Source organism: Papio anubis, chromosome 20 (genome assembly GCF_008728515.1).
Source record: "Papio anubis isolate 15944 chromosome 20, Panubis1.0, whole genome shotgun sequence".
Lineage (NCBI taxonomy): Eukaryota > Metazoa > Chordata > Mammalia > Primates > Cercopithecidae > Papio > Papio anubis.
In genome coordinates, this window is record NC_044995.1 from 25,127,414 (window position 1) to 25,139,971 (window position 12,558).

The 12,558-nt window shown below is 49.1% G+C and overlaps 1 protein-coding gene across 2 annotated transcripts in view; it reads left to right on the plus strand.

Annotated features, from left to right (window-relative positions):
- The window catches only part of TSHZ3 (teashirt zinc finger homeobox 3), a 75,599-nt gene extending 63,566 nt beyond the window's left edge, over positions 1-12,033 (plus strand). For both annotated transcript variants that reach the window (XM_009194082.3, XM_031659705.1), the window contains exon 2: positions 7,219-12,033. In XM_009194082.3, coding sequence (XP_009192346.2) covers positions 7,219-10,424 — 3,206 coding nt within the window. In that variant the 3' untranslated portion in view covers positions 10,425-12,033. The remainder of the gene's footprint in view (positions 1-7,218) is intronic.
- Positions 12,034-12,558: the final 525 nt, after the last annotated feature.

The window sequence follows — 12,558 nt, forward strand, 5'->3', positions numbered from 1 at the left end:
GAATTTAGTTAATGATGACAATAAATATTAATGAAGGTATTGGTGTCTCCAGATCCTTGATGGCCACAGTGGACTGGCTGTCTTCTCTCCCTGGACATGATATGTCTGTCATCCCTGCATCCACGGTGTGGAAGCCACACCACTGGTGAGCTGGGGGTGGGGATGCTGGATCCTCCTGGAGGGGTAGGTGTGGATCCCACTGGGGGAGTTGAGAAGGCTCTGCCTGACTGCCCACTCCTCATTCCGAGGATAGGGCGCTCCCTCCCACATGTCCTGTGTGGTCCCCTGACACTGGACTCGGGGTGTGGGTCTTAGGAGTTCAGACAAATGTCCCATCTACCTCCAGTGACTCATCCTGAGGGGCTGCAGCGGAGGGTTTGGGGTCAGAACTGGTTCCTCAGTGCAAGTGTGCTGTGGAACTAGCCAGAATCCCCGTTTCCTTGTCTGCAAAATGGAGATGATTTTTCCACCTTCCTTGACCATTGAGAGGATCAGATGCAATGAATGTATGAATGTGAACACGGGTCCTAAACTTGTTCCTATTAGGCAGGATCCGTGTTGTGTGTGTGTGTGTGTGTGTGTGTGTGTGTGTGTTTTCCCCCCGTCATGTGGGCTTCCAAGGTTGTTGGGCTATAGAACTTTGCAGAAAGCTTTCGTAAGTTTGGGAGCTTTTATTTCTCATCCATGTGTGTCTCTACCCAGGAGTCATATTCGGTTCTGTGCATGCCAAGTTCTTCGGTTCAGGCAGTTGTCTGGAAATGTGTCCTTGGCACTCAGCTCTTGAGAGATCGATGGCTGTCTTGCTGCTTTAAGCACACAGTCTTCATTGGTGGGGTAAGGAAAGTGAGATGTGTGTGGGGAAGCGGGTGCAGCCATTCCGCAGGGACTCACATCTTGAAGAGAGACTCTTTCAACAGAGGGACCTGGAGAAGCGTGGAAGGCGGGTGCCCAGTCGGCCCCTCACTTGCTAGTCCCTGATCATTCCTGAGAGCTTCTTTGCATCTTTGCAGCTGTTGGTTTGGTTTGAATGAGAACCTCCTCCCCCTCACAGTCCAGCTGCCTCTTCCATGGGCGTTGGCAGCAGAGGTTCCCATCTTATTTGCTCAAGAGAAAAGAAGGATGGCGGGATGATAATGCATTCTTTTATTTTTCTTTCACTTTCACTTTTCCTTTTTTTTTTTTTTTTTTGAGATAGTGGCTCGCTCTGCTGCCCAGGCTAGAGTACAGTGACGATCTCAGCTCACTGCAATCTCCACCTCCCAGGTTCGAGCAATTCTCATGCCTCAGCTCTCAAGTAGCTGGGACTACAGGTGCCCGCCACCATGCCTGGCTGATTTTTTGTATTTTTAGTAGAGACGGGGTTTCACCATGTTGGCCAGGGTTGTCTCAATCTCCTGAGCTCAGGCAGTACCCCAACCTCGGCCTCCCAAAGTGCTAGGATTATAGGTGTAAGCCACCATGCCTGGCCTACTTTTCCTTTTTTTTTTTTTTTTTTTAAGAACAGAATCACTCTGTCACCCAGGCTTTAGTGCAATGGTGTGATAATAACTCGCTGCAGCCTCAACCTCCTCGGCTCAAGTGATGCTCCTGCCTCAGCCTCCTAAGTAGTTGGGACTACAGGCACAGGCCACCATGCCTTGTTAATTTTTTAAAGAATTATAAAGATGGGGTCTTGCTGCATTGCCCAGGCTGGTCTTGAATTCCTGGGCTCAAGCAATTCCTTCACCTCGGCCTCCCAAATGCTAGGATTATAGACAAGAGCTACTGCACCTAGCCAATAATGCATTCCTGAAGAGGGTATTTGAGTGTGGACACAGCTTGGGGGGCTCTAATGCAAGGAGACCACCGACTGGGGTGTCTCCTCCCATCTTCCTCAGTGGTGGGTTCTGTCATCCTGTCTACCTAGAGACCCTTCCTCACAAAGTGGCATTGCTGAATGTGCCAGTCACACTCAGACAGAACTTGCCTAGGATGGACTTTGGGTCTCACCCCAGCACATCTGCTTTGCATTGGGACTGGCTGGACTCAGGATCCCCTCAGGATGTTTTGGCAGCTATTTAGGAGGTGTGAAGCAGCCGTCTAAGATATTCATTCATTCATTCATTCATTCATTCACTCATTCATTCATCCCACTGACATGTATTGAGTGGCCACTCTGGGCCAGACGGTAGGGTTGCGGCTGATATCTGCGGTGTGGGTGTGTGGGGTCTGGTCCTGACCACACAGAGCTGACAGTGTGTTGGAATCTCTGGCTGTAGACAAGTGATCCTCATGGCTAAGGGGACAAACGCTGGAGTCAAAACCCTGCCATCCCCAAGAGCCTTTTCCCTGAGGCCCGGGGAAGGATGGGTTCCTGCATTCTCCACTTTACCGCATCTGCCCCGGGGTTTCCAGCAGAGGAGGCAGCGCTAGAAAGTGGGGAGTGAGAGATCTTGGTGCATCTCAGAAGCTGAGAGGGGCTGGAGGGGAACTGGGCAAATGGTGGAGGACTCCCTTCCTTCAGGGCTGCTTTGAGGAATTTGGATGTTCTTCTAAGCCCGGTGGGAAGTTACTGAGGGTGTTATATGAGGAGGTGACATGACCAGTGCGGTGTTCTATATTAATCTCAGCAGTTTCTGCTTGGAGATGAGATTAAAGGGGCTGGGGCTGGAGTCAGGGAGTTGGTTGGAGATGGGGTGAGAGATGCTAGTGGCTGAACTGGGCCCATATGGGAGGCCGCAGAGAGGAAGGGGGGATCCTGTTGCAAAGGCTGTTACAACTCCTTGCTGGTGGACATGACCCCCCGCTCACCTCCTTGAAATGAGACAGCCACTGTCCATTGCTCACCTCCTGCGCGCAAGACTAGGGATGTAAGGTTCCCTCCCTTAGAGAATTCAGACAAGAATGCGCAGAAAGTGAAGTAGCAACAAGGAATTTAAATACTCTCAAATACTGTTGGAGACAGTTGCGGAGTTTCCCAAGGTCATATGTGATACATTGTTGGGTCCAATCGGTGGACGGTGCCTGCCCCTGGGCTACTGAAGCCAGCCTGGTGGGGACCAGGTTCTCAGCAGCCCTGCCCCACACCCCTGTTGACTTCTCACCATCTGCACGGTGACTGGAGACACCTAGTCTCTCCTCCCCTCCTTGCCTGATCCAGGGCATTCGCTGTGCCAGCTGCCAGAGCCCGCCCTTCTCTCCAGCCAGGGGTTTTGCGTATCATGCTCAGTCTAGAGAAGAAAGCACTGAGGAACGATTCCACTTGCTGAGTGTAGGTGAGGTTGGCGTTTGCAGAGAATGAACCAGATTAAGCGACTTTACAGCTCAGCTCTTTACCTTCTCAGAAGGGCCATAAAATGATAGACATGTAGCTGAGGAAGGACCTTACAAATATGACTGTGGTGCCCCGTATCATTCGGATAGGGAAATGGAGGCCTAGAGAAAGAAAACTGCACTGCTCAATGTGCGGTAACCTGCCTGGCGCTTGTGGGAGCTGGATGCGTATTTGTGGAGTGCCTTTCATCCCTTCGTTCCCTCATTTCACTGGGTCCATTTCCATTTTCTAGAACATTTTTAAAGTTCAGTAATCAAGAGTATAAATATTCCCAGAGTAGTGAAATTATTGCAAAGCATGGTGGAAGGATGGGAATTTTCCCTTTATTTTTATGTATTTATTTGTTTATTTTTGGAGACCGAATCTTGCTCTGTTGCCCAGGCTGGAGTGCAGTGGTGGGTCATGGCTGACTGCAACCTCCACCTCCCGGGTTCAAGCGATTTACCTGCCTCATCCTCGGGACTAGCTGGGACTACAGGCATGTGCCACCATGTCTGGCTAATTTTTTTGTATTTTAGTAGAGATGGGGTTTCACCATGTTGCCCAAGCTGGTCTCAAACTCCTGAGCTCAGGCGGTCTGCCTGCCTTGGCCTCCCAAAGTGCAGGGATTATGGGCATGAGCCACTGCGCCCAGCCTTTCCCTTTATTTTAATGTGGAGGTGAGAACCAATGGGTAAAAGTCTTAGGCTCCACCTAAGGAAATACTTCTCACCTTCAGATCGGAAAAGAAAACGGTCATTTGAACAGGGAGTGAGGCCCACGTCATGACCATGAGGGTGTGCGTTTGTAAGGACCTGGGGTGTGCGGTGAGGCTTCCAGGACCCAGTTCTCTTTGGCACTGGAGCCTTTTAATTCTCCTCTGAGTTGGATCTTGTTCCCACCAGGGAGGTTGAGAGGTTGGCCTTTTCTTTCCATATCAATTTCCTTCTCAGTCAGCAGACTAATGACATTCTGACCCTGCTGTGTAATTTACAAAGCATATCAGAGCGTGTTGTGGGCCAGCCCAGGACAGGAGCTGGTCACGTCATTCATGGTGCCTGTGTTGGGGAGGAGTGCTCCGGACAGCTTGGGCTGAGTTCGTGCTTGTGCAGTGGGGGTGGGAAAGGCTCTAGCCATGGGGAGACGCATTGCCCCTGGGTGGGAGGTGGGCTGGCAGAGCCCCTGGGTTTCCCACTCACCTGGTGGCCTTCACCCACAGAGGACTCTTTCATGTCCACTATTGGCTCTGCTTCTTCTGGCTGCTGGTGTCCTCTTGTAGTGGCTACTGTGGGGCCATTTCTCTTGCAGACTTAATTTCATGGGAGCTACTGTAATAGGAGCAAAATCCCCAGGGTGTGGGGTTTGCATTGCAGACTGTGGCTCCAGGAGGCATCTTCAGGAAAGAAGGGGCTTTGATATCTTCACCCATCTACACAGACCTGGGCATTTCCTTGAGTCTCAGTGGGAGGGACACCAGCCATGGGATTTCCTCCTCTTTCCCTGTTTACAGTGAAACCGTACTATGGAAACATCATGTATGCATGCACCCAGTGCACTTCTGCAGACAGTGGGCTGTGTCTAGCTAAACCCAGCCTACCCTGCTCCAGCGGTTCCCCAAGAGGATTATAAGACAGGTTGCAGACCCATCTGGAATCTCTGACCTCAGTCATACTGTGTGCCCCAGCTCGGGTAACAACCCATCCTTCGGTTTGCACAAGACTTAGTGAATTGCCAGGATGCAGGACGTTCAGTGCTGAAACCAGGACAGGTCCAGGCAAATTGGGACACTTGGTTATTCTTCGTCGGCTGTTCTTCCTCCAGGACCGCCACCCCATTGGAGTTTTGAGTCCAGATATTTCTAGAATGTGCTGCACGCCGAGGGAGTCTGTTGGGGGGCAGGTGGGGGAGAGTGCGATGTCTTCTTTTCTTTTTCTTTTTCTGTTCTTTTTCCAACACATGCATTCACAGTCTTCATTGTGACTAGCATAGGAACCTCTACTGGTCAGCGCTGTATTTTCCTAAGCATTTGGTCCTGGCCCTAGGAACACAGCTTTCGCCATCTTTATTTGTCATCTCAAAGTGCATGGCCTCAAACTTGAGGTTCCTCATAGCACTTCACACTCAGCTGACCGCAGCAGGGCACTCTCTTGTGGTCATTTGTAAAGAACACCCACAGCTCCTGGACAAGACTCTTGCTTAGTAGTTGGCAAATGAGCAGACGTATCCCCTTCCTGCAGCTGGTGTGTGTACCTGGGACAGTTCCCATTCAAGTTCACATTACATCAGTGTTGGGATTCCATGTGTCTTGGCGTCGGAATCTTGGCACTCAAAGGAGGGGGCTTAGGAGCAAAAGACTCACACTTGTCCTGGAAGGAATGAGGGGACCTACCTGTTTGGCTTCAAGGGACTAATTTCACTCTTTTTGTTTGTTTGTTTGTTTATCGTTATTGTTGGTTTGTTTTCTGATGTGAAATGGAGCAGGGGCAAATCTTTAAAGTTGGTGGAGTCAATTCCACAAACAAAGCTTCCCTTCCTTTCTTAAGAGCTTTTTGTAGAAATCAGCCTTGCCATTCGCACTGCACCATTCCAACCATCTAACACACTTCACCACTGGCCTTTTGAAGCAAACAAGTATTTAGAAGCTGACAGGACAAAGTCACTTTATTTCCCCTTTTCCTTTACCTTGAAATTGTTCCTAGCCACAGGGCTGGCCACGCCTCACTGTCCAAAAAACTATCCTGATGCAGTATGCAGTGGCAGATCAGTTTAGTAAGGAATAACCCAAATCACTGAATGCAAGAGAATGAAAAAAAAAAAAAAAATCACCCTGTTGCATTAACACTAGTATTCTCTGGGCTCTGCGTCTCTGGACGTGCATCTTCCAGAACCTGCAGGCGCGTGCGTGGCCTGCCCTCCACCTGTGTGGGAATGCATGCTGGATTTACATCCCAGCTACATCGCTTCCAGAAAGACAGGATCTCTGTTGGATGCCCATGAAGCTTATACTGAGTAAATATTGACAAAGTAGTCTAAAGAGCAAACACTTTGACATTTGTAAGGTCCACTGGAAGGTCTTGTATATATTTATACAGCAGGAATGAGCACCGAATACCAATTTTCCTGAACTTGTTCTGACATAATTCTGCATGGAGAGTGTGTGTGCGCAGGTGGCTGAGAACGGCTGAGTGTTCACGTGGGGGACAGGGCTGGGGGCTGGGTGGTAGCCGGTCAGGGTATCTCCTCTCAACTGGAATGAACCCACACCTATCCCTGCCAGGAAACTTACCTCTAAGCTCTTCTGAGACCTGCTTTTCCAGAAGGAAGAAAGAAAAAAAAAAAGCCACAAAATCTTGTTTTTCCTTTATTACAATGGACGTACTTTTCTTTTTACTTGGTAAAAATTTTATTGATGTTTTTATACTTTATATTTATTAAAGATTGAGCCTCAAAAATGTAATGAGTAAAAACTGCTTGCTTAATTTAAATTGTGAATCTGTCTGTTAAGAAATGCATTAGGGGTAGGAGAAGCATAAGACATATTAATTGACAGACAGGAACTGCTGTCTCTGAGGTTGATACAAGTAATTTATTACTTTAGAAATGAATGCCACCTCCAGAATGTGCTTCATTAATTTCAAATTTAGTTTTAATTTCAAGCTGTTGCCCCTTGAGAAGAATAAGGTGGCAAATTATGTTTGAAGAGCAGATTTTTTTTTTTTTTTTGCTCCAAAGAAACACCACATTTTAACTATTTAGTTTTACAAATACATGTGCCCATCGGGGTTGCTGTGTTTTCCTGAGAGCCCAGAACGTATTCTAGGTAAGATCAACACGTACTAATGCTTTTTTTTTTTCTTTCTCTCCTTCTCCCTCTCTCTCATCATTCCATCCTACCTGGCTCTCTTTCCCACCTGTTATCATGGCAGCCTATGTTTCCGAGGAGTTAAAGGCTGCTGCCCTGGTGGATGAAGGTTTAGATGCAGAGGAGCATACGGCAGATGGAGAGCCCTCAGCCAAGTACATGTGCCCGGAGAAGGAGCTCACCCGGGCCTGCCCCAGCTACCAGAACTCCCCGGCCGCTGAGTTTTCCTGCCACGAAATGGACAGCGAGTCTCACATCAGTGAGACCAGTGACCGAATGGCTGACTTTGAAAGCGGCTCCATCAAGAACGAAGAGGAGACCAAGGAGGTCACGGTCCCACTGGAAGACACGACCGTGTCGGATAGCCTGGAGCAGATGAAGGCCGTGTACAACAACTTCCTCTCCAACTCCTACTGGTCCAACCTCAACCTCAACCTGCACCAGCCCTCCTCGGAGAAGAACAACGGCAGCAGCAGCAGCAGCAGTAGCAGCAGCAGCAGCTGTGGCAGCGGGAGCTTCGACTGGCACCAGAGCGCCATGGCTAAGACGCTGCAGCAGGTGTCGCAGAGCCGCATGCTCCCGGAGCCCAGCCTCTTCAGCACCGTGCAGCTGTACCGGCAGAGCAGCAAGCTCTACGGCTCCATCTTCACGGGGGCCAGCAAGTTCCGCTGTAAGGACTGCAGCGCCGCCTACGACACCCTGGTGGAGCTGACGGTGCACATGAACGAGACGGGGCATTACCGCGACGACAACCACGAGACCGATAACAACAACCCCAAGCGCTGGTCCAAGCCTCGCAAACGCTCCTTGCTGGAAATGGAAGGGAAGGAAGATGCCCAGAAGGTGCTGAAGTGCATGTACTGTGGCCACTCCTTTGAGTCCCTGCAGGATTTGAGTGTCCATATGATCAAAACAAAACACTACCAAAAAGTGCCTCTGAAGGAACCCGTCACTCCTGTCGCCGCCAAAATCATCCCTGCCGCTCGGAAGAAAGCTTCCCTGGAGCTGGAGCTCCCCAGCTCCCCGGATTCCACAGGTGGAACCCCCAAAGCCACCATCTCAGACACCAACGATGCACTTCAGAAGAACTCCAACCCTTACATCACGCCAAATAACCGGTACGGCCACCAGAACGGGGCCAGCTACGCATGGCACTTTGAGGCCCGGAAGTCGCAGATCCTGAAGTGCATGGAGTGTGGGAGCTCGCACGACACCCTGCAGGAGCTCACGGCCCACATGATGGTCACTGGCCACTTCATCAAGGTCACGAACTCGGCTATGAAAAAGGGGAAGCCCATTGTGGAGACGCCCGTCACGCCTACCATCACAACCCTGCTGGACGAGAAGGTCCAGTCCGTGCCCCTGGCGGCCACCACCTTCACGTCCCCCTCCAATACACCTGCCAGCATCTCCCCAAAACTGAATGTGGAGGTCAAGAAGGAAGTCGACAAGGACAAAGCGGTCACCGACGAGAAACCCAAGCAAAAGGACAAGCCTGGCGAAGAAGAGGAGAAGTGTGACATCTCTTCCAAATACCATTACTTGACTGAAAATGACTTAGAAGAGAGTCCCAAGGGGGGGCTCGATATCCTCAAATCCCTGGAAAACACAGTGACATCCGCAATCAACAAGGCCCAGAACGGCACTCCTAGCTGGGGGGGCTACCCCAGCATCCATGCCGCCTACCAACTTCCCAACATGATGAAGTTGTCCCTGGGCTCGTCGGGGAAGAGCACGCCCCTGAAACCCATGTTTGGCAACAGTGAGATTGTCTCCCCGACGAAAAACCAGACCCTGGTGTCTCCACCCTGCAGCCAGACGTCCCCCATGCCCAAGACTAACTTTCATGCCATGGAGGAGCTGGTGAAAAAGGTCACTGAGAAAGTTGCCAAAGTGGAGGAGAAGATGAAGGAGCCGGATGGGAAGCTTTCCCCGCCCAAGCGGGCCACTCCCTCCCCGTGTAGCAGCGAAGTCGGGGAGCCCATCAAGATGGAGGCGTCCAGCGACGGGGGCTTCCGAAGCCAGGAGAACAGCCCCAGCCCCCCACGGGATGGGTGCAAGGATGGGAGCCCCCTGGCGGAGCCGGTGGAGAACGGGAAGGAGCTGGTGAAGCCCCTGTCCAGCAGTTTGAGTGGCAGCACGGCCATCATCACCGACCACCCGCCCGAACAGCCTTTTGTTAACCCTTTGAGCGCCCTGCAGTCAGTCATGAACATTCACCTGGGCAAGGCCGCCAAGCCCTCCCTGCCTGCCCTGGACCCCATGAGCATGCTTTTCAAGATGAGCAACAGCCTGGCGGAGAAGGCCGCCGTGGCCACCCCGCCGCCCCTGCAGTCCAAGAAGGCAGACCACCTCGACCGCTATTTCTACCACGTCAACAACGACCAGCCCATAGACTTGACAAAAGGGAAGAGTGACAAAGGCTGCTCCTTGGGTTCAGTGCTTCTGTCACCCACGTCCACAGCCCCGGCAACCTCCTCATCCACGGTGACAACGGCAAAGACATCTGCCGTCGTATCATTCATGTCAAACTCGCCGCTACGCGAGAATGCCTTGTCAGATATATCCGATATGCTGAAGAACTTGACAGAGAGCCACACGTCAAAATCCTCCACTCCTTCCAGCATCTCCGAGAAGTCTGACATTGATGGGGCCACTCTGGAGGAGGCTGAGGAGTCGACGCCTGCCCAGAAGAGGAAGGGCCGCCAGTCAAACTGGAACCCCCAGCACCTCCTGATCCTCCAGGCCCAGTTTGCCGCCAGCCTCCGGCAGACCTCGGAAGGGAAGTACATCATGTCAGACCTGAGCCCCCAGGAGCGGATGCATATCTCCAGGTTCACCGGGCTGTCCATGACCACCATCAGCCACTGGCTGGCCAACGTGAAATACCAGCTTCGAAGGACAGGTGGAACAAAGTTCCTCAAAAACTTGGACACTGGCCACCCCGTCTTCTTTTGTAACGACTGTGCGTCTCAAATCAGGACTCCTTCCACGTACATCAGTCACCTAGAATCACACTTAGGCTTCCGGCTACGGGACTTATCCAAACTGTCCACCGAACAGATTAACAGTCAGATAGCACAAACCAAGTCACCGTCAGAAAAAATGGTGACGTCCTCCCCCGAGGAGGACCTAGGGACCTCCTATCAGTGCAAACTTTGCAATCGGACCTTTGCCAGCAAGCATGCTGTTAAACTTCACCTTAGCAAAACACACGGGAAATCTCCGGAAGACCACCTTCTGTATGTCTCTGAGTTAGAGAAGCAGTAGCATTTGCTTTTGATAGAAGGGACTGCAGTTTGCTTTGAGGGAAACTGTGGAAGGCACCTTCAGGCCCCCCCTCTGACTTGTTGTTCTTGGCACATGTTCTTATTTTAACTGCAGAGAATCACTCTGGGCTGGACCGTTTTGTATAACTGTACAGTGTTTAATAGAGGTGCATAATCAGCTGTTGTTACTGGTAAAATATGAAGGTTAAAATGCAGTGGTAAGTGTTTGGAACTTTGTGTAAATGGGATTTAGTTGTGAGCATCCTGCCGATGCTTCAAGCTGCATGCATTAACAGACAGTTTAATTAAGCATTTATAACGAAATCAGGCACACTTTTTCCACGAGACTCGAGTGTGCTGGCATTTCTCACCCTTTCATCTTTAGCCCTCTGAGTACTTTGAAGCACTTTTGCATTAATTTGGTTAAAAAATAAAATAAAATAATAATAATGTATGAAGCTCTGTTTTTTAAACTCCTTACCAGCTTAGTTATAATGAATAATATGAACCTCCATTTATGCAGGTCTGCAGGGGTATAACACGCCTTGAAATTTAAAAGAATATTATTTTCACATTGAAACATAGATGTATATATTGTATAGATTTCAGACTCTCTTATGAAAAAAATGTGATTGTGGTTAAATGACCTTTTTCTTGCATTTATAGCAACAGTGTTTTATGCACCTGCTGTGCTCTGGGCATAAGCTGTGCCTATGTATAGTGTATATTTCTTTTTTTCTTTTTTTTTTTTTTTAAGGTCTATGGGTTTTGTTTTTTACATGCAAACATTGTAAATTATACAGAAGATACCACAGATAGCATTTATAAAGTATACAGAAACATTATCTGAAAGCAAAGTATGATAGTTTGTTTTGCTATACAGTACATCTATATTGATAGAGGTTCATGTTTAAATTATACATATTTATTAGCATCGTATTATCATTTGTTTTGAGCAGTCTGAATAAACGAGACCGGGAAAATCATCCCTGGCAGGCATCATAACTATTTTGCACATGATTTTTAAAGGTATTTATTAGAAATCAAAGAACGCTCAAAATAAACTCAGTGCTCAAAGGGTTAAGTCTATTTGAAAAGGTTAAAAAAAAAAAGAACAAAAAAAAAGAACTTGTACTGTATTTCCTAAACATTGATAAAGCCTTTAAAATGTTTGTACTGTAATACTTTGCTTAAAAGTCACGAGGCATTCTGTGATCCAACCTCTTTCACTTATTTATAAGCCCTCTTGGTTGCTATTCCATATTGTAGGATGCCTTTCTATTTCAATTGGTAACTTTCTGTTTTGTTCTTCCTAATTATTCTCCCAAGATCCCACACTGCAGCTTTATCTTTAGGCTTATGAAAGGTAACCCGTGGTTACCGGCTCTCCAAGTGATTCTGTTCTTCTCCATTTTTGGCAGTTAATTTGCAGAAGTAACTGACAGCTGACACCATATGAGAACCTTTGTATAAAATATTGGCATGTAAACAGCACAGACACCGTAACACACTCTGTGCCCTGTTTGGTTGTTGACAATGAAGCACCATTATGTGACTCTTCATATAACCCTTTTTTCTACGGCAGCATTAAAATTGTCTTTTTGCTATAATTTTGTGTTGCGTTCACAATTATGTCTGAAATGTGCTACGACTAACGAGCACATTAAAATTAAATTGTATGCGATCTGTTTATGACGGAGCTGGTTGCTGCGGCTGCCAGGTGCTGGCAGTCGGAAGCTGTGCGTAAATCAGGGGGAGTTTTAGTGAACTTTGGCGTTTGGAGAGCGGGGAGCACTTACTCAGAGGCAGCTTGAATAGGATCTGCACCGAGAATAAACATTCACAAGAAAGGAAGACTTGCCTATAAGGTTAGATGCTCAGTACAGAAGGGATATTGCCAGACCCCCAGATCAGAGCTTCCGGTCACACCTGGTGACCTGCAGGGGGGGCTGGGGTTTGATCTCCCTTCTGGATGCTCGGGGGTGAGGGGCCTGCGCTGTCGAGGAGGCTGATGGGAAAAAAAGCTTTGGAAGGGTGACTCCTTCCTGTTGACTCAGGATTTTCAAACAGCGGGAAACAGAACCAGTCGGGTCAGACAGACTTTGGGGTCCCAAGGTTCTCCCTCCTGTATTAAG